This window comes from Coenobita brevimanus, chromosome 31, assembly GCF_032717465.1.
Source record: "Coenobita brevimanus isolate Jiangsu-jjx chromosome 31, ASM3271746v2, whole genome shotgun sequence".
Lineage (NCBI taxonomy): Eukaryota > Metazoa > Arthropoda > Malacostraca > Decapoda > Coenobitidae > Coenobita > Coenobita brevimanus.
The window spans coordinates 8,960,665-8,987,338 of record NC_136984.1 but is presented as its reverse complement, the minus strand read 5'-3'; the positions used below and the strand labels follow the sequence as shown (position 1 = coordinate 8,987,338).

General features: G+C 40.4%; 1 protein-coding gene across 1 annotated transcript in view; it reads left to right on the top strand.

Moving 5' to 3' along the window:
• LOC145395503 (cytochrome P450 4C1-like) overlaps positions 1-26,674 on the top strand; it is a 215,461-nt gene that overhangs the window by 152,531 nt on the left and 36,256 nt on the right. Inside the window, exons 8-9 of the mRNA XM_080269111.1 lie at positions 14,595-14,763; positions 23,799-23,978. Of these exons, the coding sequence (XP_080125237.1) occupies positions 14,595-14,763; positions 23,799-23,978 (349 nt within the window). The remainder of the gene's footprint in view (positions 1-14,594; positions 14,764-23,798; positions 23,979-26,674) is intronic.

Here is a 26,674-nt window from a genome sequence, read left to right as displayed (position 1 = left end):
ATACAACATCATTTTGTAACATAAAACAGGGACTACATAACCAAATATCTAGTTTTAATCTGCAACACCTAACCAACACCGATGCCTCCTCCACAGTGTTTGAAGGAGAGGGTGGGAATGAGCCAGCGTTGAAGACAGTGGATTAAAGATTTTATCACATGGATAACTAGTGTCAATTAACACTGGCAGCCGTGGGGTTGTTCCCTCATTTGAATATGTAATTATGCTTGACGCTAGTCAGTCCCCAGATTGAAGTTGTTATGCCCCGTCCACACCATCGGATAGTGACCGAAGGACAGGGCCCTCATTTGGCACAGTCTGTCGGGCATGACTGTGATGTTGTCCACACAGTTGAATACCTGGTCAGGCAGTAAAGTCGGCAAATAGTCTGTAGGTGATCGGCAGCGCTTGACTGCGGTATCACCATGAGCAACACAATTGAAAAGAAAAAAAAATCTCAGTACAGCTTATTAATTGTTGCAATTAAAAAAAAGAAAATAAAGGAGAGTGCAGAAAAACAATCTGGTTAAAGACCTAGATGTAACTTTTTGAGGATGGCAGGGTCGTCTGTCCATGCCCGGCGCCAAACCACGGGGAAGAGTCTGGTGATTTCGTTCAACTATCGGCACTGGCTAGCCACTGGTTTGCTTGTCAAAGTAGCCATGGAGTGTTCGATGGCGGGCTTATCACTCGTGCCTGCCGGGCTCTGCCCGATAGTGTGGCCGGGCTTTAAGATAATATGCCTGCTTTGATTTGTTGCATAGTTTATTCGTGTATCACTTACAGGCATTCACTATCAATTGCCAGGATGTTTACCGTGTGCAATAAGCTGCGAGATGAGCATGACGCTGATTTCAATCAATTATAAGGGTTTGTTTTTGCCTAACATATATGTGTCATTAATGTTGATAATGTTTCAACTTTAATATATCTTATTATCAGTAGGCATAGAACAAAATGAAAATAACTGACAGTTAGTTTAATTCCTCTGACAAAATATTCACGCATAACATTATAAAATAATGTTCTCTTCAAAATAACTGGTTTGACCTACATGCGACAAATAAAAAATATTCCTGTTTTATTCGGATAACTGTCCAAATGAATATAATATTATTGCTTGAAAACAATACAGCATTGGATGAAATTATTAAATCAAAATAAGTCTGCCAATTTAATTCAACTTGTACCTTGTCCAGAGACCATTGTTGGCAATCACATCTCGAAGGCGGTCAGTCAGTGACGCCACGTAATTGTGAACGATGAGAGGATTCTTTTTGAGGACCTCCCACTCCCTCATTGTGTGACGCAACAATTCCTGTGGTGACTTTTCCTGGTAGGGCTCCAAAACATTAACAATATTGGCCCAAATGTTTGATCTATCTATATATCTATCTACATAAATATATATACTGTATATATATATATATATATATATATATATATATATATATATATATATATATATATATATATATATATATATACTGTAGCACCCGTCAAACAGGGCAGTACTCCCGAGGTGGATGGCAAGCTGGTGATAGAGAGAGCTGGAGCTCCAGTTTAACCAGCCCTCAGGACTTGATCCTGACCATCTCCCTTTGCTGAACATTTTCAGTGCTCTCATTTGCACAGAGAGTAGGCCAGCATACTCTCTTAGTACATCTACCTTCAACTTTCTTAACCACACTACATGTACATAAGATATCACACCTTCTGTTCCCACTTCCTTTAGCAATGACCACTGCATTATTACTGTCAGGCGAGGTCGTACCTCGGATTGCCACCACTGGCAAGGTAAGGCTGGCAGCACAGGGTCCTCCCGGTTGCCATGAAGCGACTGTTCCGTGACTGTTGCAGTTTCCAGTCATGCTCATCAGCGAACAAGTGAATGTGCGGCCTTATATTTTACCAATATCCACGGCTTTAGTACTAACCTAAAATCAGTTCATTTTTTCCTACAGTCCATATCCCCTCTGGCCCTATTCCTCACAGAGCCACAAATATCACCCTTTACAGATAATATCTCCATTTTATTTTCCTGGTTACCATCTCCTCACAAATTTCTATAATAAAGGCGGCACCTGTTGTAATATCAAATCTCAGTATGCAGTTAACACCATTTTAAACTTTACTTCATCCAGTTTTGATTACTCATTGTATAAACTAATTTGTCTAAATAGTACCAAACATATCTGTGTAATCAATCATTCCCTCAATGCTTCTTCAGAACCCAGTGTATTTGACTCCATATCCACACAGTTGAGTAGCCTTAACTTTGCCCTCAGCACCGAAATTACTATTTTGAGTGATTTTAATGCACATAATTTTGAATGGTTATTGCATTCTGCCAGGACTGACGATGTTGGTCTAGAGTGCGAGCTGTTTGCAGAATCATTTAATCTCACCCAGTTGGTAAAGCAACCAACCAGAATACCAGATAATCCTGACCATAAAGCTCATCTCTTGGATCTATTCCTGACAAATAATCCAGATCAATACAGGATAGAGGTACTGTCACCACTTGGGTCCTCTGACCACAATCTCTTCAAAGTCTCATCAGTTAGCCCTCCCAAACCTCCCCATTCTGAACCTTTCAGGGTGATCCAATGGCACTTTGACAGGGCAAACTGGGATGGATTTAGAAATTATTTTGCTGACATTCCATGGCATTCATTCTTGCCTTGCGATGCCAATTCTACCCAGTCCCGCATTTGCGAGTTAATACTAGCTGTATGGATTTATTCATACCAAGTCAACATTTCAGTAAAAGATTGAACTCTCCAAAATGGTTTGATATCAGCTGTGCCAGAGCAACAGTCCCGAAATCATTAGCATATAACTCTTACTTAAAATAAAAAACATCTGAATCACTCGCTCACTTTAAAATTGCTAAAAATCATGCAAAAGGTGTAATGAATCTTGGTAAAACAAACTTTCATCAAAACCAAGCATCAAAACTACTCAACAACCCTAACGACAATAGAATATTCTGGTCAACTCTCAATTATCTCAATGATAACTTTAACAAGACATCATTCATTCCCCCACTAGAATTTCGGATGGCATCATACAAATGACCCACATGGGAAAGCAGATATCTTTGCCAGTACATTTGCCAGAAATTCTACCATGAAGGAAGTCAGCCAGAACGTCCCAGTACTAGAACTTGACTCTCCCGAAATTGTTCCACTTAAAATTCAGACAAGATTCGTAAAATCCATCCTAGGCAATTTACCTACTAACAAATCTTAGACAGTTTACCTACCAACAAAGCTCCAGGACCAGACGGAATTCCTCCAATTGTTCTGATAAAGAGTTCCCCAGAACTTGCCTCTGTTCTAGCTAAATTATTCAGATAATGCATATGTACATCTTCATTCCCTAATTCATGGAAAAAAGCTAATATCCACCCAATTCCAAAGAAAGAAAGTTCTTCTGACGCCTCTGATTACAGAACAATACCTGTCACATCTTTTGGTAAAGTATTTGAAATTTTAATTACTAAGCACATTGTTAAACATCTTGAATTCAACAACTTAATTAGTGATAGACAATATAGTTTTTGCCACGAAAGATCCACCATTGACATACTTAATCTCCTGACTCATACCATTCATCAATCAATTGACCTACATGGAGAAACGCATGCAGTAGCCCTTGATATTTCTAAAGCTTTAAACAGAGTATGGCACCGTTCCCTGCTGTCCAAACTCCATTGCTATGGACTAACGTTTTTTGTTCCTCTGCTTTCCTCATATCTAAGCAACAGAAAAATAAGAGTAAAAATAGATGATGTATATTTCAGATTCCACTCAATGCCGGTGTGCCACAGGGATCAGTTCTGTTGCCAACCCTGTTCATGGTTCATTTAAATGATCTCTTACCTGTCACCCACAATCCCATCCATTCATATGCAGATGACTCAACACTTCATAGTTCATTCACACTCAGACACCCATTATCAAAGTCTGATATCTCTCTCAACTCAGTACAGCCATCTCCATAAATCAAGACTTATCTATGATCAGTGAATGGAGACAAAACAACCTTGTCTCATTTAATACTAGTAAAACCAAATATATACAATTTACTAATAGACAGATACTGCCAGATTCGTATATTACCTTCAGTGCTACTAATATTCCCGTCTCCAGAAGTATTGAAATTCTCGGTGTCTCACTTAACAATGTCCTCAGTTGGACCTCTCATGTCACAACACTTGCTACAACCGCCTCAAAGAAACCTGGATTATTTTGTACAGAGTTCGTAACTTCTTCACTGACGAGCAGTTAGCTATAATTTATAAGTCATGTGCGCTCTTAGCTTGAATATTGCCCACCCTTGTCGAATGGATATGGAGAGGTTGCATTAAAAAAAACAAGACAAAATTCAGAACAAAGCTGCTGGAATTATTAATAACCCTGATATTATAAATAAACTACCTCCCCTACAAGTTATATATATATATATATATATATATATATATATATATATATATATATATATATATATATATATATATATGAGTGTGTGTGTGTGTGTGTGTGTGTGTGTGTGTGTGTGTGTACAGAGAGAGAGAGAGAGAGAGAGAGAGAGAGAGAGAGAGAGAGAGAGAGAGAGAGAGAGGCTTAACTTCAATCCGGGGACTGACTAGCGTCAAGCAGTATAATTACATATGGAAATGAGGGAACAACCCCACGGCTGCCAGTGTTAATTAATACTAGTTATCCGTGTGATAATTTCTTCATTCCACCGTCTTCATCGCTGGCTCTTTCCCACCCTTTCCTCTAAACATGGTGGAGGAGGGATCGGTGTTGGTTAAGTGCTGCAGATTAAAACTAGATATTTGGGTATCTAGTCCCTGTTTGATGTTACAAAATGATGTTGTATGCAGGTCATGGACGTGGAAGTAATTAAGGGGAGTTGCTGGGAAGAATTTTAAGGTAACCGTCTCACAATATATGAATTTTATTGATAATCCGACTATATTTCTGCTTTTCTACTGCAATGCATTTACAATGAGACTCACCCCGTAGGGTGGTATTTTGCAGAGGTGTGGGCGATACTTAAAAGGTTTGGGCGCCCCTTCGGTCCCGTGTCACTTCACTTTCCGCTCGTCAGCTGTCCCTCCTTTCCTGCTTTTTCCCTCGTGCTTGCTGCCCTTCCTCTTTATCTTGTCCCTTGCACTCCAAGGTATTTCTGGCCTGGTGCAGTTTTCTCTCTTCCTGTTCTAATATATAATACTGAGATGAAAGGTAATAGGGCTAAAGAGAGTTTAGTATTAATTTAATGCCGATGCATTTTAGCAGATATCTTGTGTTATAGAAGATAATAACCCTAGAAATTGATGAAATAGAATATCAGTATTAGATTCGTTAATGAAACCATTTGGCGTTCTCTTCGTCAGAGGTCAACATCTATTAGTCTGATTCACTGCACTTCTTTTCAGCAGCTTCAAAGATCATGAATAAATGAAACTACCACCTGACGTGCTGCTCTTCTGTGCCATGTTGCCAGTAACGTTTTACAGATTGCTAAAGCTTATTACTCATTATTACTCCACGTTCGTTCATTAAATACTGTAGTATTCTCTATGAATTGTTTCCTATCATTTATTAGTTATGAACCTTCATTTCTGCATAATATGATGAGATATTTGCTTCACCACCACTGAAAACCTCAGCCAATCGCATTCTACCTAACACAGACTATAGGTTCCGAGTTATTCATTCTTAAAGATACGTGGGCTTACAGCAGAGAACTGCCAGAGATCTCCATATATTCCAATATTTTTTCGCACTTTCTACTTGCCCAACTGTACGTACCTGGTTACATCCTCGAACTCACATCTTTTCTGGGCATAGTTTGAATGTTCGCAGATGCTCTTTGTAATCCAGTGTTAATATATCATTCTCAGTCGTTACCATATCACTTTTCATTATGAAGGATTGTCTGCCTGTCATGTGTCATTATACGGGGTTGTCAATAGATCTCTTATCCTTCAACGTCTTGTGTTTGCTCAGTATCCCTACTGCATACTTTTTTTTATTTGAAACTCTAATAAATTATAGGGTACCATTTATCACCAAGAGGAAATTTCAATAAATGTACTTATAAGTACAGTTTTATTAGAATATATTGCTGGTTATGAATTTATTGTAAGAAATAGGCGTTCAATTGATTGTACCATGCAAAAACTGCTTCTTCAAAACACTAAAGGAGCTGAACGTAGTGACATCGTCTGTGAGTCTGGTTTAGTCGTACAGCAAAGTATTTCACCCAAGAATATTTTTTGGCTGGACACCTTAATAATTAAAGAATTATTCTTTCTCGTTTATGACCGAGAGCAAGGTAATACACGGCTAAAATGTATTTCAGATTTATCTCATATATATATATATATATATATATATATATATATATATATATATATTGATACGGAACAGAGAGAGATAATGAACACTTCAAGTGAGAATACTAAAATCACTACTGTCCCGCAACATTCCAGGTTCAAAACAAAAGACGTAGGTAAAATTACAAGTTAAAGTTTAATGCTCAAACTAACAACTAAACATTCAGGACTCATAAGGATAATGTAATGGCAAAAGAGGTTACATATATGGTTAACTGCAATAGCCTCTATTAACACGAATTTAGCAAGAACAAATTTATCTAAGTCAGCCCTGATAAGTGAGAGAACCGAATAATGCTCAGTTAAAGTAAGATATAATATTATTACAGATACAAAATATTCACACACACACCGCAACTCAGCCAGGAGACAGGGCGTGTGTGCTGGGCATTCCCCAGGCCCTGTCTTCCCCCTTACCTTTACTCAAGACAACCACCAGCAACCGGGCTACAGCAAGGCCCGGTCTCCTCGAATTGAGGAGAGAATCAACAACAACAACAACAACAAAATATTCATAATCCTGGCTGACAGTAAAAACTTTACCAGGCTCACGAATTAACGCCCCATGCTATACAGTACAAGAAAAGTGGTAATAACACTTATACTCAAATTATACAGCAGCTAGATGGCTGGAGACTTCCTGAGCACTCACAAAAATAATACTGTAAGGGGGAGGACAGAGATGTGAACAGAATGAGGAGTAGATCTAAGTGGCAACTAATGCAGAGACTGAGCTCATTATATAGGGGGCCGGCAGAGCTTGATTCAACTTGCAAGAAGGACGCGCAAATGAAGGCACAGAGGACGAAGAGTTGACACTCCTGCTCCGAACAACAAAAAGAACGACTTACTCTACTATAATGGGGAGAAGGGGGGAGTGAGGTAGAACACGCAAGCCTGGTCACTATAGAAGCCAAGTGGCGAATCGTGAACAAACATGCAGCATACTGTACATTAGGATCATACAAAGGATGATCCAGTTATGAACAAAACTGTATCATACGTTAGAATTATACAAGGGATGATGAAATCTTAGGCTATGTAACACCTCACCACAAAGAAAAAGAAATTTACAAAGGAAATTTATTATTACTCTAAAACAATCCGTCTAAAGTCTAGATAAGCAATCTGCAATAACATTTTCTTTCCCCTTGACATGTTGTATGATAATAAATACTCCTGAAGAAGTAGACTCCATCTTGTCAATCTCTGATTTTTATCTTTAAACTTACTAAGGAATTTCAGTGGGTTATGATCGGTATAAATGACTATGGGGTCAAAACCAGAACACAAATAAAATGAAAAATGCTGTAAACCCAGAATCAAGGCCACAAGCTCTTTCTCAATAGTTGAGTAGTTCTTTTGAGGTGGAGTGAACTTCTTACTGTAATAAGATACAGGGTGTTCAATACCCTGATCATCCTCTTGCAGCAAAACAGCCCCAGCTCCTGTATCACTTGCATCAACAGCCATCTTAAAAGGCTTAGCAAAATTTGGAGTAGCGAGCACTGGCTGACTTAATAGGATAGCTTTAAGTTTACTAAAAAAGGATTCACAGTTATCGGTCCAGACAAATTTAACTCCCTTTTTCAGTAGGTCTGTAAGTGGTGATACAAGAATTGAAAAGTTAAGAACAAATCTCCTGTAACAACCTACCATTCCCAAAAATCTTTGTAGCTCTTTCCTACTTTTAGGTCTGGAAAGATCACTTATAACCTGATCCTTAGCTCCTGGTGGTGGAACGTGTCCATCACCAATTACATACCCAAGGTACTGAACTTTAGCTTGACCAAACTCACACTTTGATAAATTAGCTACAAGATTAGCCTGAACCAAACGCTCAAGAAATTTACTGACATGGCATAGGTGATCTTTGCAGTTGTCACTGAAGATTAATACATTATCAATATAAACAACACACCCTGCCAAACCCTCTGTTACAACATTTATGAGCTTCTGAAAAGTGGCTGGTGCATTCTTCATACCATATGGCATTACAGAACATGCAAAAGTCTTTCCTAGTGTTACAAAACATAAGATCTCCCTAGCACGTTCAGTCATAGGTACTTGCCAGTATCCCTTAAACAAATCAAACTTACTTATATACCTAGCCTTTCCGATCTTGTCTATGCAATCTTCCACGCGAGGGAGAGGGTAAGTGTCCGTTTTGGTTATCTGATTAACACGTCTGCAGTCAATGCAAAGCCACTGTGACCCACCTGGCTTAGGGACTAGAGTGACAGGAGAACTCCACTCGCTCTGACAGGGCTCAATCATCTTGTGGTCCAACAGGAAGCCAAGCTCCTTCTGGATGAGAGGAACTTTCACTGGGTTCACACGGTAAGGAGACAGTTTAATTGGCTTTGCATCTCCAACATCGACATCATGCATCAACACATTGGTTCTTCCTGGAGTGGCACGGAACACTTGCGGGTACTCCTGCAGTAATGCCGAAAACTCCTGCCTTTCCTCGGGAGCTAGATGAGAAAGCTTAGTCTGGAGACCATTCATGATATCAGGATTCTTCCCTAAACTATCACTCAGGCTCATACTGCATGGGAGAACTTCACTTGCAGTCTCGGGTGGAACAGCTACAGTGCAAACTGGGTTATTTTCGTCCCACCTGTGATATAACTTTAGCATGTTGATGTGACAAAGTTGCTTGTTCTTTCTACGATCTGATGTGGCGATGACATAGTTGACATCACTGAGTTTCTTCTCCACGAAATAAGAACCACTAAACTTGACTTGACGAGGTTGCCCATGCACCGGTAGCAGAATCAAAACCTGATCTCCTGGCTGAAAGTGTCGTAACCTGGACTTCTTATCATACGAAGTCTTCATCTTCTCCTGAGCAGCTCCTAAATTCTCTCTCGCCAGCTGTAAAGCAGTCGACAGCCGTTCTTTGAACTTCATCACATACTCCAGCAGGTTGACGTCATCTTCCTCCGACAGCCAGCAATCCTTGAGTAGCTTAAGGGGTCCTCTTACTTCATGGCCAAACAGTAGTTCAAAGGGTGAGAAGCCCCGTGATTCACTGGGTCTGGGGTTGGTAAGCTGAAGACGTGATCTGGGTGATGGCCAACTCTTTCAGAGACTGTTTGAAAACATTTGACATGAAATTACTCTCCCGGTCTGACTGTACCTCCTTGGGCAGACCAAACTCGGTGAAGAACCCTAGCATTTCCTTAACCACGTTCTTTGCTGAGATATTTCTAAGTGGAATGGCTTCAGGATAACGAGTAGCCACATCAATCAGGGTCAACACATAAGAAAATCCTGAAGAAGTCTTAGGAAGAGGGCCCACAATATCCACCAACACACGGGTGAATGGCGCCTCAAAACGAGGAATGGGAACTAGAAGTGCAACCTTTTCGGTCTGATTACACTTCCCCACAACTTGACAAGTATGACAAGACTTACAATACCAGGAAACATCTCTGAAGATACGTGGCCAGTAGAAGTGTTTCAAAATGCGTGCCATAGTCTTCCTCACTCCAATGTGTCCTGGCAAACTGGAATCATGAGCCACTCTAATGATATCCTGCCTACAAACACGAGGGATGACAACTTGATGTACAACCTCCCATTCACAGTCAGCTGATGCTGTTGGGGGTCTCCACTTCCTCATAAGTACTCCTGACTTTATATAATAACAAGTAGAAGCACTAGCTGACTCTTCCTCACTAGAAGCAGAGTTAGCTAGACCTTTCAACTTAGGGTCAACAACCAGCAACTCAACCAACTCTTGACGAGACAAATTATCAAAACTACGGGGTACTGCCTCATCTGGTGAGTGGTCCAAATTAGTGAGAAAAGTCTCAGCTAGGATAACATCATCATCATCATTATCCTCTAAGTCACCAGTAACTTTAGACTTAGCCCTAGTGATAGCACATGCAGAGAACACCTCAGGGACATCACAATCCTGGGTCGCAGCCACTGGTTCACTAGACAGCTGAGGAGCTGGACACACTTGACTTCCACCAATATCATTTCCAAGTAAGAAAGTTACACCTGACATTGGGAGTGTCTCAACCAACCCAACCATAACGGAACCATTAACAAAACCAGACTCTAAATTCACTCTGGACAGAGGGACAGAGAATTAATTATTCCCTACACCTTGTAAGATTACAGTTTCATCAGAGGAATTAACATTAGAGCCTAGAACACTGGTCAGCATAAGGGATTGGCAAGCACCTGTATCACAATATATTTTAACTGATTTCCTGTCATTATTGTCCAGAGGACTGACAAAACCATCAGACAGGAAATTAGCACATGAACTCTTGAGAGTGTCACCCACGTTACTGCTCAAAAGAGGAGCTTCATCATGAGAATTTAATTTACCCCTCAAAGCAGGTTCAGTTAACTCAGTTAAAGAATTCTGGGAACTCTCAAGGGTGGACACTAGACCAATTGACTGAATATTTAAAGACTCCTTTTTGTTCACATCACGCTGTCTCCTGAAACATTTCTCCGTAGTATGACCAAGCTTACTACAATAAGTACATTTACTTTTCTGAAATCTAGAGGTGGAGCTGGTATTATCTTCCTGAGAAACATCATCTTTATTCTTTTTCCGGTTACCTGTACTCTGAGTAGAGGCAACGTACTAACTCTCAGCTTTCCCTTTTTCTTTAGAATATCTCTTGTGAGTGAGAACATATTCATCAGCTAAAACTGCAGCATCAGACAAATTATCTATTCTTTCCTCATCAAGATAAAGGCTTATATCTTTATTAATACACCTTTTGAAGTCCTCCAGCAAAATCATCTGCTTAAATTTATCAAAATCAAAATTTACATTCTTAGAATTTAACCACTGCTCTAACAGATCTTCTTTGATTTTTGCATACTCAACATGGGATTGCTTATCTTGCTTATAAGTTGTCCTAAATTTTACTCTATAGGCTTCAGGAACAAGCTCATAGGCCTTAAGAATCAAGCTCTTAACTACATCATACTTATCAGAATGATCCTGAGGCAAAGATGCATAAGTTACTTGAGCTTTACCGGTGAGAACACTCTGAAGGAGTACTGGCCAATACTTTTTGGGCCAATTAAAACCTGTAGCTACCCTCTCAAACAACTGAAAATACTTTGTTAAATCAGATTCATTAAAAGGAGGGACAAGTTTAACATTTTTAGTCACATCAAAATCATCAGAGCTAGATGATCCAGTTCCACCTTGTTTCATGCGATGCTCATGGTCTGCCTGAATCCTAGCAAGTTCAATTTGTGCCTGAGCCTGTGCCTGTGCCTGTGCCTCCTGAATACGAGCCTGAGACTCAGCCTTCTTACCACGTGCCTGAAACTCAGCCTCCTTAGCACGAGCCTGAAACTCAGCCTCCTTAGCACGAGCCTGAAACTCAGCCTCCTTAGCACGAGCCTGAAACTCAGCCTCCTTAGCACGAGCCTGAAACTCAGCCTCCTTAGCACGAGCCTCCTGCAGGGCTAGCTGTAACTTAGCTATTTCAATCTGCGTTTGCTCATCTGGAGGAGTTACATTAAACAAGCTTTTATTAATCATGCCAACAATTTGATCTTTAGAATGATGAGAGCGAACAGCAATTCCCAATTGTCGAACAACAAGCTTAAGTTCATTCTTTGTTCTATTTTCTACATCACACACTGTTTGCACATTTGACAAAAAATCTTTGGCTTCATCAAGAGTAGTAATAGTAGACATCATGAATAAATCACAGTCACAAAATATCAAGCAATATCCTTATGATAATATCCTGAATATCCTGGCAAGGTTGCCAAATTTATGTTATGGAACAGAGAGAGAGAATGAACACTTCAAGTGAGAATACTAAAATCACTACTGTCCCACAACGTTCCAGGTTCAAAACAAGACTTAGGTAAAATTACAAGTTAAAGTTTAATGCTCAAACTAACAACTAAACATTCAGGACTCATAAGGATAATGTAATGGCAAAACAGGTTACATATATGGTTAACTGCAATAGCCTCTATTATCACGAATTTAGCAAGAACAAATTTATCTAAGTCAGCCCTGATAAGTGAGAGAACCGAATAATGCTCAGTTAAAGTAAGATATAATATTATTACAGATACAAAATATTAATAATACTGGCTGACAGTAAAAAACTTTACCAGGCTCACGAATTAACGCCCCATGCTATACAGTACAAGAAAAGTGGTAATAACACTTATACTCAAATTATACAGCAGCTAGATGGCTGGAGACTTCCTGAGCACTCACAAAAATAATACTGTAAGGGGGAGGACAGAGATGTGAACAGAATGAGGAGTAGATCTAAGTGGCAACTAATGCAGAGACAGAGCTCATTATATAGGGGGCCGGCAGAGCTTGATTCAACTTGCAAGAAGGACGCGCAAATGAAGGCACAGAGGACGAAGAGTTGACACTCCTGCTCTGAACAACAGAAAGAACGACTTACTCTACTATAATGGGGAGAAGGCGGGAGTGAGGTAGAACACACAAGCCTGGTCACTATGGAAGCCAAGTGGCGAATCGTGAACAAACATGCAGCATACTGTACATTAGGATCATACAAAGGATGATGCAATTATGAACAAAACTGTATCATACATTAGAATTATACAAGGGATGATGAAAGCTTAGGCTATGTAACAATATATATATTGAGGGGAGGAAGTCTTAATCTCGATCTTCCCCGTATCAGAAGTTACAGTATATTATCCACTCTGCCACCGGGTATGTGCATTAGTCTTGCCTTTATCAGGTTCGCTAGCAGGTGGTTTCATGTAGTCTGGTGATATATGATAACTAGTAAAGTGAATGATGTACATCAAGTAGTGGCCTGAATCACTGGCGACACATTACAAAGATACATTCAAATAATGTAACAGCTATAGTGTACAATCGGTCTATAGGCCCGTCCACAGTCAGTGAGTACCTGTGATCCTGGGAACATGTTAATGGAAAAATTATGGAACATCGCATAGAGGTGATGAAGCACCTTTCACGATTCTGATCTATTTATATAATAATTCGTTAACATGCTTTGAAACTGAAGAGCTCATTTCTCGGACACGACAGTAGCACATTGAGTTGTGTGAAAGGGCAAGGTCGAACATTTTACCCTGCTCATTACCTTTGACTTTCCACTGATTGCTCTCAAAACTGAAAGACTTAATCCTTACCTAACCTTTAACCCATCCATCAAATCTGCCTCAAACTGGATCAAGAGTATTTTAAGTTGACCTTATCTTAGGTCCTTGACGTTTGGCCTGCTGTTCTGAATCATCGGCTAACCTTAAGGCCATCCTGCATGTTTCATCCAAATCATATCAAAACTGAATTAAACGACAGGCCTTTTGACCTTGCTCTGCGACCTTTATCTCTCAGTCATAGTTCTCAAAACTGAACATCTCCACCCGTTTCCTCTCCCTGAGTGGTTCCACGTAGTTTGGTCAAAACTGGATCTAATTTGAATTGATTCCTTCCTGGACATGTGACCTATGATCTTTGTCACTCAAAAATTAATTATCTGTTTCACTGATGGTCGTCATTCGTTTTGCCAAATTTCGTGGAATTCCATCCAATGGTCTTCCATAATCTTGCTTCCACGCAGAAGAAAAGCCAGACAGGCTGGACTAAATAAGTAGCCCTCTCACGAATTTGCATGCAGGTGTAATCAGTGAAGCCATTATCATAATATTTCATTTATCACCCTTGATACATCTCTGGGATTTTTATAAATTGTCTTTCGTCACCCACATACACAGCTAAAAAATAATATCATCTGACACTTAGCTGGATAAAGTAGACTCTTGTTACAAAATTATATTCTGAACTATTGCATTTTGTGCCTGGCTTGGGAAAATCTTTGATGATATATTACCTGAGGTCTAGCAGTGACATTTGCCAGTCCATCACATGCCACCTCTTCAGTGCCAGTGCCCACCGTCCATATGGAATACATGTTAACCCTGGCTCCACAGGACTTGTCAAATGAGACTGGTGGAAGGATCTTTATGGCATGTTGGTGGATGTAGTGGAAAATAAATATAGTCTGCCTGGAGATCCATTACAATTTTGTCACCACCAACAAAACCAGTTACAGTTGTGACTAATAATCCATATGACCCCGAAGGAGTAATATAGGAATGGTTGTTGCTGTTTTATAAGTAATTATATATATTACCACTTCCATTCAAGGCACGCGTCCACGAAGAACTTAACTCCATCTTTGGTGACTCTGAGCGTCCAGTGACCATGGCTGACCTACGGGAGATGAAATACATTGAAATGTGCATCAAGGAGACACTCAGGCTTTATCCATCAGTCCCGATAATCTGCCGTTACCTCACAAACGACCTGATTATAGGTTAGTAATACCACGGCACTTGTACAGTAAGACTCCCTCTCTCTCTCTCTCTCTCTCTCTCTCTCTCTCTCTCTCTCTCTGTCTGTCTCGTGTTACTTTATTATCTACAGTAAATGCCCAATTAATTTTAGTTCTGATTTAAGTTTGGTGTGTTTTGGTCCAGTATAAATCCCCTTATCACCATGGCTTCTTAAGTAGAGACTTTTCAAGATCATCCTTTTCAAAAACATTTCACTCTGAACACCCTTCTCATCAATGTCATCCAACACAATAGCATCCAATACATCACATAACGCCTGTTTACTGGCAACATCGTGTACACGGTTGTAAGAAATAGGCCTATATCACATACTTTTCATGAGATATCTTACGTTGATGGAAATGGAAAACCTCTAATTACTGTATCACAAGATAACTCATTGTAAAATCAAACTCATCACTCGTCACATAAAACATGCACCTTAACCCCTCCTTGGCCGCCGGCGTCGAACGATGTTTAGCTGATAAACGGCCGCAGGCATCGTTTGAGCACAGCCTATAAAAAATGGTGAAAATTTTTGGGAGGTGAACGGACTTTCTGAACATCTTCAGACTGATCTACACTACATTCCCATACACCTCGTCAAGCAGTTCAGAGCCTGCTGCTGTGATGAGTGGATTTTCGTTTTTTTCGCTCCTGACCATGCCTAAAGAATTACAACTACACCCATTATCTCGACCCAAGCAGAAATTATCATCTTTGTCCTCTCATTCAGAACACACTCAATCGCCTGTTTATGATTACGAATTAATACAGGCATAAACAAAAAAGGTGATGACTCGGAGAGATGCCTGGAACCACTGTCTGACTTACTCCTTCATTTCTGCAACATTTGCAGCCTTTCCTCTAACTTTCTCTTGAACACCACCTCTCCTCCTCTAAACCTCACCTTCTCTTCTTGACTGAGACTCAGATGTATGAGGCAACTGACAGCAAACCGTTTTCTATTTCCTCCTACTTTCTCTATACAGTACTCATTTCAAAGCCAAAGCTGGATGTTGTGTATATGTAAGCAACGATTTATCTTGTTCCCGTGTTCCTGAACTTGATTCTTCTGAATTCTCTACTCTCTGGCTTCGGCTTTCTTGTCATTCTCCGACAAAAAATCTGATGTTTACGTATCGACTAATTCTACTATAAAAAATTCTTTGACTATCTTCCTTCTATGATGGAACACATTCTATCCATTTCTCCTTTCTCTGAAATCTCCATTCTAGGAGATTTAAATGTTCACCATCACCACCTTTGGCTCTCCTCTCCTTTCACTGATTCACCTAGTGAAAAAGCCTACATCTTTTCTATACTTAATGACCTAGAGAAGCTTATGCAGCACCCTACCCATATCCTTTACCGCCTTGGTGAGAGCTCCAACGAACTTGACCTCTTCCTTACAACTAATCCTTCTCCTTACACTATTAATCTTTCCTCTCCGTTAGGGTCCTCTGATCATAACCTTGTAACCTTAACCTGTCCTGTCGCTCCGGTACAGCCTGTGGACCCTCCAAAGAAACGTCATCTGTGGCATTTTGGAGCTGCAGATTGGGAGGCCCCCAACCAGTACTTTTTTGATTTTCCATGGAATGATTACTGCTTCCAAGGCCGGCAGCCATCGGAGTGTGCCTTGCACATTCCGGAGGTTATTCTCTCGTGCATGGAAGCATACATTCCTTTCTCACATCCTCTGGCTAATGCATGAGAACCTTGGTATAATCACGCTTGTTCTAATGCTGTCTGCAACAGGGGGAGGGCCTATAAAAGGTACCAGGGCCAACCCATCCCTAAATCACATCTTGTTTATGTTTCTGCCTGGAATCGTGCTAAGTCTGTTCTACACTCTGCTAAAAATAATTTCATCCATACTACGTGCTCTCAACTCTCCAACTCGAATTCTTCCTGTTCCTTCTGGCATCTTGCCAAAAACCTTTCTAACAACTTTACCTCATCAGCCTTCCCTCCTCATCTCTATTCTGATGGTTCTGTAGCTATTTCTTCTACTGATAAAGCAGATCTCTTCACTCAGACTTTCTCCTCCAATTCCACCTTAGACGATTCCCGTGCTGTTCCTCCATCACCTTCCCCCTAAGACGTCCTCATGGGTGACACTGAAACTTCTTCAACTGATGTATTTTCTGCCATCACCGGCCTCAATACTAACAAGGCATATGGACCTGATGGAGACCCTCGTGTTGTCCTCAAGAACTGTGCTTCTGTCATTACACCCTGCCTAGGTAAACTCTTTCGCCTTTGTCTGTCAACTTGTACCTTTCCTTCATGCTGGAAGTTTGCTCTTATTTAGCCAGTCCCAAAGAAGGGTGACCGATCCCAACCCTCTAACTATCGTCCAATTGCTTTAACATCCTATATCTCAATAGTTTTTGAGTCAATTCTAAACAGAAAAATTTACAGAGTCTTTCCTATCACAACCCTCTTTCTGATTATCAGTATGGGTTCCGTCAGGGACTCTGCACTGGTGATCTTCTCACCTGCCTTTCAGACTCCTGGTCATCCTCCTTTCGGGACTTTGGTGAAAGTTTTGCCATTGCACTTGACATCTCAAAGGCTTTCGATCGAGTCTGGCATAAATCTTTAATTTCTAAACTGCCCTCTTACGGTGTCTCTCCTTCTATCTGTGCCTTCATCTATAGCTTCCTTTCTGGTCGCTCTATAGCTGCTGTTGTAGAGAGCCATCGTTCTTCTAGATCAGTGGTTCCCAAACTTTTTCTGGTCGTTACCCACTTTTCATACATGATCCTTGTCCATGGCCCCCCTTCCCCAACCATAACCCATGACTACAGTGACTGTCTACACTACAGTCCTACACTCATCATGTCCATATAAAAATCACTCTAGCAAATCCTGTAATTTTATTGATTTCATTTGTTATTTTCTCTTTTGTTAAGTATTAATAAAGAAATGTGTATTTTGTCTTAGCTGAATCTTATATATATATAATTATTGAAATGGTACTAAAGGAATAATAAAATGCACATTAAAAAAATCCATACTTAGAGTAATTAAAAATTGCATTATTGAGAAAAGCTGATTCAGCAATAAAAAAAAATTCACTGGATTGAAAAAGTGTATTAATCCCACGCAATTTGATCTGATCTTTGAATCTTACAAAGCTGATAACTTTATAATTCTGAAATGATATGCTATCATAGTGAGTCATAATTATCTGCCACAACCATGGCCTTCAATTGCGACACACCCACCTCCTCCCAGACCATTTGCTTCTGAACATTCATGCCAGGTTCATTTTTCCTTCATTTGAATCCCCATTCCACTCAGTGTAAGTTCTCTCCACTGACTACCTACTCGCTAAACTCCTTCGGTTCAGGTTATGGCCCCCTACATTCTGATATATGGCCCCCCAAGGGGGCCATGGCCCCCAGTTTGGGAACCACTGTTCTAGATCTATCAACAGTGATGTTCCTCAGGGTTCTGTCCTAGCACCAACTCTCTTCCTTTTATTCATCATGACCTTTTAAGCTGTACATCTAACCCTATCCACTGTTATGCTGATAATTCTACCCTTCATCTTTCCATCCATTCCTGCAACGTCCATTTCAGCAGTTACTTCAACAAACAAGGGATGAGGCTATGGCACACCTAATGTCTGATTTGGCTTGTATCTCTGACTGGGGTAAAAATAATCTTCTTGTTTTTAATGCATCAAAAACTCAGTTTTAACACCTATCAACCCGACACAATCTTCCACAGGAGTACCCTCTAATGTTTAATTATATCCAGCTCAGTCATGCATTTTCCTTGAACATGTTTGGAGTTTCATTCACTCGGGACTTATCTTGGAAAAATCATATTGCATCTCTTGTAAAATCTGATCCCAAGAGATTAGGTGTGCTAAGCCGACTCCTTACCTTCTTTACCCCTGCATAGTTGTTGACCTTATACACGGGTTTTATTCGCCCCTGTTTAGAGTACAACTCCCATTTGTGGGGAGACTCCCCACATACAGCTCTTCTCAATAGGGTGGAGTCAAAGGCTTTCCTCCTCTTACTGGCTTCCTTCAACCTCTGTCTCCTTGCCACACTGCTACATCTTTATCTCTTTTCTATCGCTACTTCAATGGTCACTACTCGTCTGAAGTGTCTGCTTGCATCCCTCCTTTACGACGGGTGCATAGCACCAGTCTAGCAACAAACGCTCATCCTTTTCTAATCAGCTCTCTAATGCAAGAGTTAACCGTTACTCCCAGTCCTTCATTTATGCAACAGGTCAACTCTGAAACTGTCTCCCTCTGTCTGTATTTCCTACTTCCTATGATCTCCGGTCTTTCAAACGCGGTGTGTCCAGGCATCTCGAAATGCACGGGTCTTCTCTTTTGTATTGTTTGTTTTTTTCTTGGAAGGAACGGTTTGTGGGCTCCTGGCCTTTGGTTCCTTCTTTCTCGCACAAAACAAAAGGAAAAATACATTTTTGTCTTGGTATCTTTACCTATTTGCGCAGGTTTGTTGTAATGGTTTGGATCATTCAGTGCAATGCGACATGTAGAAAAATGATAGCATGCGGAAAGTGAACGAATATCTGGGACATGAGACTGACCTTCACTTCACGCTCTCACACCTCATTTGTCAGTTCACCACCGATGCCGTGGCGAGTGGATGTACGATTTTTTCGCTCGTGGCCATGCCTAAACACACATAGTTAAGCTCATTATCGTGACCCAGACAGAAAATATAATCTTTCTCCTCCCTTGCAAAACACACACAACCACCCTGTTTACGAAAGACAGGCATAAACAAAGAAAACATGAAAATAAAAGAAAAATTAATTTTTGTTTGGTATCTATACCTATTTGCTCAGGTTTGTTGCATTGTTTTGAATCATTTTACATATTCTTTGCCTTTTAGAGGCATAACAGGAAAGTTTTCTGTGTTCATGTGATGCTTTCATGAGTGGAAAGGACTTCCTTCCTTTCTTGCTAATCAGCTCGTGCTATAGTCTCACCAATCTAAAACCAAGGTTTGGGTGGGGTCTGGCGCTGGGTGCAGCCATGCCATACTTCCTAAACGAGCGATGAGTAAATTCTGTTATATATGTAATAGGCATCACAGATAGGTACACACATACTAATACAATATAAACGTAAGTATTCTAGCATATCAAAGGAAGGTAAACTTGTAATGCATATGGCTCTTGTACATCAATAAAGAAACGTGGCATACATATTTTACAGTGTTGCTGAAAAAAATGTAGTTACTTTTACCGACTTTCACGGTAGTTCTAAGTTGGGTAAGTAATGTAACAATTACGTTTATAATATAATTTGAAGGAATCAGTAGAACATACGCTATTTTCTTAATAGAAATAAATAAGTTAAAACACTCACGAGCGGCAACATCCAGGCCCATACTAGGAATCATAAATTATATGAGAGAGAGAGAATGCGATTTTTATATTCATTAATTTGGTTATATTTATAAATTAAATTAGTTTGTCTTTACACACACACACACACATACAAATACACACACACACACACACACACACACACACACACACACACACACACACAGAAGTGGATGAAGTCATGTCAGGCCAGGTGGCGAGATGTGAGCGGCGAGCTCTAACGGTGTCAGGTCAGCCACTACCCAATCAGAGTATAGGAAACAAGGCAACTCTGTACGCCGGGAAATCCCCGGCTGGACTCCACCCAAACCTTGGTTTTAGATTGGTGAGACTATAGGTGCAAGTGGCAGGTTGTCTCGCAATTCTGACCGTGTACAGTATTGGGAAACATCCAGCTGTACCCATTTTCCTTACCCATGCAGAAAGTATCATACTTTCCCACACTCACGACATAGTGACAGCAACATATTTTGCGAAATTACCAAGGAAAAATGATAAAGGTGAACTTGTTATTACGGAAAAAACACGTTTTCCCCCCGTCTGTAAACGTATATATTTCTGCTTTTTCTCTCTATTCGTAATAATTAGACTTATTCGTAATTTTGAAACAGTATTACAATTCTCTTTTTAGCCACGCATGTGCTGTGGGAGCGGCAAGCTGCAACTCAACTCCCCTATTCCTAATCAGATCTGACCCTCCACTTTAATCCCCCATGGGAGAGCCTAGCCTCGGGAGATGGGCAATTTTCTCATTTACGGTAGGACTGAAAATTCAACCCTTTTAATCCCTTTTCCAAGCATGAGCACAACGATAATGTAAAAAGAAACTCGACACTATCGTAAATATATTTTATTTGAAAAAGGTGAAAAAATATTAATAAATTTTTTTGAGCCAATCCTAATATAATATGTACTGAAATCATTCGATATCATCATATCTAATATATGTGGAACATTTCAGCACCATTCACATTGTTTGGGGGGTAAAAAAAATGATAACATGTGCTATGTTGCAGCGCAGCATCACCTCGCAGTGGTGTATATTGGTTGCTGATATTTCTGCAACTTCCATGCTCCATTGCAAGCCAAAGAATGGGTCTAGGAAGCTGGGATTTTGCATTGTTAGGTGCGCCTGAACTTTCTCTTCAATATGGCAAGGAATAAAAAAACAATATAGAAAAATTAGAAAATGGCCCTGGTGTCAGCCTGGGGTGCACATAATTCCAGACCCACGGCCACGGGGTTAAGAATGACCACTTTTCAGAAATTCATGTAGAATTAGTATTTGTAGCCCAGAGTCTGGGAACTGATGGATAAGACAGCAGGTACTGAAGTAGACAGCCTATTATGTTGACAGACAATACTGAAACGAGCTAATGGAGTCTCCGTAATGACCAAGTGAAAGGCAGTGAGGGAAAAATTTTAACTAAGCATTGATTTACCTTAAAATACTAGCAACGGCATGTGACTGAAAAATATTTGTAAAATTAGCCATGGTCTCTGTATGGTCATATGGGAAACTATCATTACCCCCAATTATGTTCAATGCAAAACAAACGTTAGCTGGGCTATGTGGGCGGATCCTTGCTATTCACCCCTCCCCTGTCTAGTGTTGCCATATCACAATCCCATTACAAAAGTTGGAATAATGAGCATGAAAGAGCCATATGGCGGGGAAGTATATAGGACGTGTTTGTGTTACCCTGAGCACCCTGCCGGGGATTGATAACGAAACTCGGTACGTTTATTTTCCTACTCTTCAGCACTTATTATCTGTAGAGTACAACAAATAAATTATTTTGAAGTGTATTAAATCTATAGGCATCGACTGTTTTTTTTATGATAGTGTAGCAGGGGTGCACGAGTTCATTTGTTTGCTTTAGATAGGTGGTTTAATGCTTCAGATGGATGCTTCAGTTAGTGGCATCCATGCGTCAACGTCTAGAGGCTGTTTTGGAAGCAGGGGGTGAGTATACAAAATATTAAAGCAATGAGACTGAACACATACTTTCATTCTCCATCTACTCAACATTTATTATATGTAGAAAGCAATACATACCATTATTACACTGAAATTTACTAACTTGGCTTGTATCGGCTGAATTACTATCATACATCTGGCATGGGTGCACATACTCATTGCCCGTCTGCATGTGTGTTGTCGACTCTACACCATTCTGTTATATTTTTATTTAATGAATTTGGTGCCGGATAATAAAACATATTGTCTCTATGCACAGAGGCCAAACGATATAATTAGCTATTATTACCTCTAGCACAAATTCTAATGTTGAATGCTGTGAAGAGTATGTATGATGGTGCGAAGGCTGCAGTGCGTGTGGATGGTGAACTGAGTGAATTTTTCTCCTTGAGGGTTGGGTTGAAACAGGGATGTGTCATGTCTCCATGGTTGTTCAATCTGTACATGGATGGGGTAATAAAAGACGTACAAGGTAGGGTAGTGGATGTTGGAATGGCCCTGGTGAGAGAGGATAGTGTTTGGAAACTCCCTGTACTGTTGTTTGCAGATGATACTGTGTTGTTGAGTGAAGACGAAGGGGAGCTGCAGGGCTTGGTGGATGAGTTTTGGAGAGTGTGTAAGAAACGGAACCTAAAGGTGTATGTAGGGAAGAGTAAAGTGATGGTCTTTGAGAGAGGTGAAGTCAGTGAATGTACAGCTAGGTTGGATGGTGAGGAATTGGAAAATGTGAGTACATTTAAGTACTTGGGGAGTGTGATGAGTAAGGATGGAGGTTTGGAGGGTGAAGTGCTTGAAAGGGTACAGCAGGGAAGAAAGGTTGTTGGTTCCGTGAAAGCAGTGATAAGAAGCAGGGAAGTGCGCATGGAAGTGAAAAAGTTACTGCATGACAATATTGTGATACCAACTTTGACGTATGGAGGTGAAGCTTGGACGTTGTTGGAAGGACACAAGTCAAGAGTGAGAGCAGTGGAAATGAGTTATTAAAGAGGAGCCTGTGGAGTCACATGGAGAGACAGGCTGACGAATGAGGGTATAAAGGAGCGTTGTGGTGTGGATGTGGACGTGATAGGAAGCGTTAGGAGGAATACACTGAGGTGGTTTGGCCATGTGGAGAGGATGAAAGGCTGACGAAGAGAATGTATGTGAGTGAGGTGGAGGGGGAAAGAGGGAGGGGGAGGCCGAGGATGAGATGGAGAGATGGAGTGGAGAGGCATATGAGAGAGGGGTGTGTGAGTTGGGAGCGGGGCAGTGGAATGGCGGAGGACAGGGCGACGTGGAGGCGATTTGTTTGTGGCCACCCCGAACGAGATTGAGGCGTCGCGCAATAGATAGATAGATCCCCTTCATCAAATTTAAAATTGTCCGAAATAGGGAAAGTACATTGTCAACAGAGGACACTTATCCTTAATGCGATATATGGGAAGGGTAGCCCCCTCATTGATTCTTGGGTGGGTCAGCCTTATCCTAAAAACAAAAACGATCAGAAATAGAAAGTTAACACATGGGTTTCAGTGAAATCAGCATACATAATGCAGTATTAAGTACAGTTTCCATTTTCTTTTCTCTGAATCCACAGGAAGAAAATGCACATCAACTTTATTTACATTTCCTACGTCACTAAGTAATAAATGTATTTTTCAGGTGACACTGTGGTTCCCACTGGGACAAATATTGTGTTGATGATACACAAGATTCACCGTGACCCTACCCAGTTCCCTGATCCTGAGAAGTTTGACCCTGACCGTTTCCTGCCTAAGAATGTGACCAAGAGACATCCCTATGCCTTTATACCCTTCAGTGCAGGACCTAGAAACTGTATTGGTAAGATATATTATAATTATACCATCTCTTATACTGTAGACAGCCCTATGTCTTCATAGGCTTCAGTGCTGGACCCAGAAACTGTATTTATGTAATATAATACAGTTACAGCCGACAGTTCCTTATCACACGGATAGCTCTAAGCCTTTATACCCTTCATTGCTGGACTCTGAAATTGTATTGATATGATATTACCATTATACCATTCCTTGCAGCACAAATAACCCTACATCTTTACCCATCATGTCTGGACCCAGGAAGTGCGTCGGTGATAGTCTTGTCTACTTCGAAAACGTGCACAAAATATAACTCGCAAATCATCCAGTCTGCTCCCATTATAAAGCTGCAACTCTCATTTCAGTGTAGACTGTAGCACCAGCCCTACACCAGGGCAGGACTCTCGAGGTGGGTGGAAAGCCGCCCATTTCAATAGCCCCCAGGAACTAACTTCTGACCATCGCCCTTTGCCAAAAATTTTTCATTGTTTTAGTGACACGGGGAGTGGGCCAGCATGCTGTCCCTTACATTTTCCTCTGTCTCGATCCAACTTAATGCACAGGTGTACATTACACGCCACACTACTTGTCCAAACTTAACAAAAATAGCATCTCAACACTCAGTATTGGAGTCCCGGGTGGGGATGGGGGACAAAATGCTCCATCATCCACCTCTCCCAGTGACGACCAAGTGGGACCAACTCATTGTCTGACTTATTTTTTACTCATTGCTGGAATATTCGAGGCCTTTCCTCTAATTTTCTATCTCTGTTGAACACAATCTTTCTTCCTCAAAATGTCACCTTCTTTTTCACACTGAGACCCTGGTGTCTGGGGCAACCGATAGGAAACCCTCCTCTGTATCCTACCACTTTCTCTATACCAGTTTCAAAGCCGAAGATAGTTGCTGTGTGTACGAATGTAACAACATCTCTTACTCTCGTGTTCTTGTACTTGATGCCTATGAATTCTCTACACTCTGGCTTCGGCTATCCAATTGGTCTTTGACTAAATATAGCTGAGTTGTTACTGTACTTATGCTATAATATTACTGACTATAAGAAATTCTTTAGCTGTCTTACTTCTAAGATGGGTCTCATTTCTATCATATTTCCTTTCCTTGAAAGTTTCATTTGACGAGATTTCAGTGTCAACCACCACCTTAGGCTCTCTCCATTCATTTATCCACATAATGAACAAGCCTTCATCTTTACTCTCTTCAGTGACCTTGAACAGCTTGCACAGTATCCGGTCCGTATCCCTGACTGCCCTGGAGAGATTTCCGAAATATCTGGCCTTTTCCTTCTAATAAATCCTTCCACTTACCTTGTTAATCTTTCTACATTGTTCAGCTCCGCGTTTCTGAACGCGCATTGTGCATTGCAGAGGTTCTCTCAGGCATGGAAGCATACATTCCTTTCTCTTATTCCCTGACAACAAATTGATTTAATCAATAGGTAATAACATTAACCTACCAATGAATCTTGCCTCTTTTATGTTTGTACCTGAAATCATTTAAGTCTGTTGTCCGCTCTGCTAAGAAAAACTTCATTCATACTAAATAACTCACTGAACTGTCTGACCCAAAACATTTCCTGTTCCTATTGGTGCCTTACCAAAAACCATTCTAAATTTTAACCTCATCCTCCTTCCTTCCTCTTTTCTGCACTACTGGTTCTGTGGTTGTTTCTTCTACTGAAAAGGATAAACTCTTCACCCAGACTTTCATTTTCCAGTTCCATCTTGGACGATTCCAGTGTTCTTCCTCCACCTTTTAATCCTTTGATTTCCTCATGTCTCAGTAACAGAAAAATAAGAGTAAGAGTAGATGATGTATATTCCAATTTCCACTCAATTAACGCCGGCGTGCCGCAGGGATCAGTTCTGGCGTCAACCCTGTTCCACGTTCATATTAATGATCTCTTATCTGTCACCCACAATCCCATCCATTCATATGCAGATGACTCAACACTTCATAGTTCATTCACACTCAGACACCCATTCACAAAGTCTGATATCTCTAACTCGCAATTCAGTACAGCCATCTCTTTAAATCAAGACTTATCCATGATCAGTGAATGGGGACAAAATAACATTGTCTCATTTAATGCTAGTTAAACTAACTATACACAATTTATTAATAGACAGGTATTGCCAGAATCGTATATTACCTTCAGTCCTACAAATATTCCCATTTCCAAAAGTACTGAAATTCTCGACGTCTCACTTAACAATGCCCTCAGCTGGACCTCTCATGTCAGATCACTTGCTAAAACCTCATCAAAGAAACTTGGATTATTGTACAGAGTCCATAACTTCTTCACTGACGAGCAGTTAACTATAATTTATAAGAGTTATGTATGCTCTCAGCTTGAATACTTCTTACCCTTGTGGATTGGATTTGGAGAGGTTGCGTTAAAACAACTAGACAAAATTCAGAACAAAGCTGTCAGAATTATTAATAACCCTGCTTTTACTAATAAACTATCTCCTCTTCAAGTAAGAAGGAATGTTGCCTCCCCTGCGTTAACACAACTAGACAAAATTCAGAACAAAGCTGTCAGAATTATTAATAACCCTGCTTTTACTAATAAACTATCTCCTCTTCAAGTAAGAAGGAATGTTGCCTCCCCTGCATTATTTTACAGATATTTTTATAGCAAATGTTCAGACGAAGTTGTGTCCATTGTGCCACCTCTC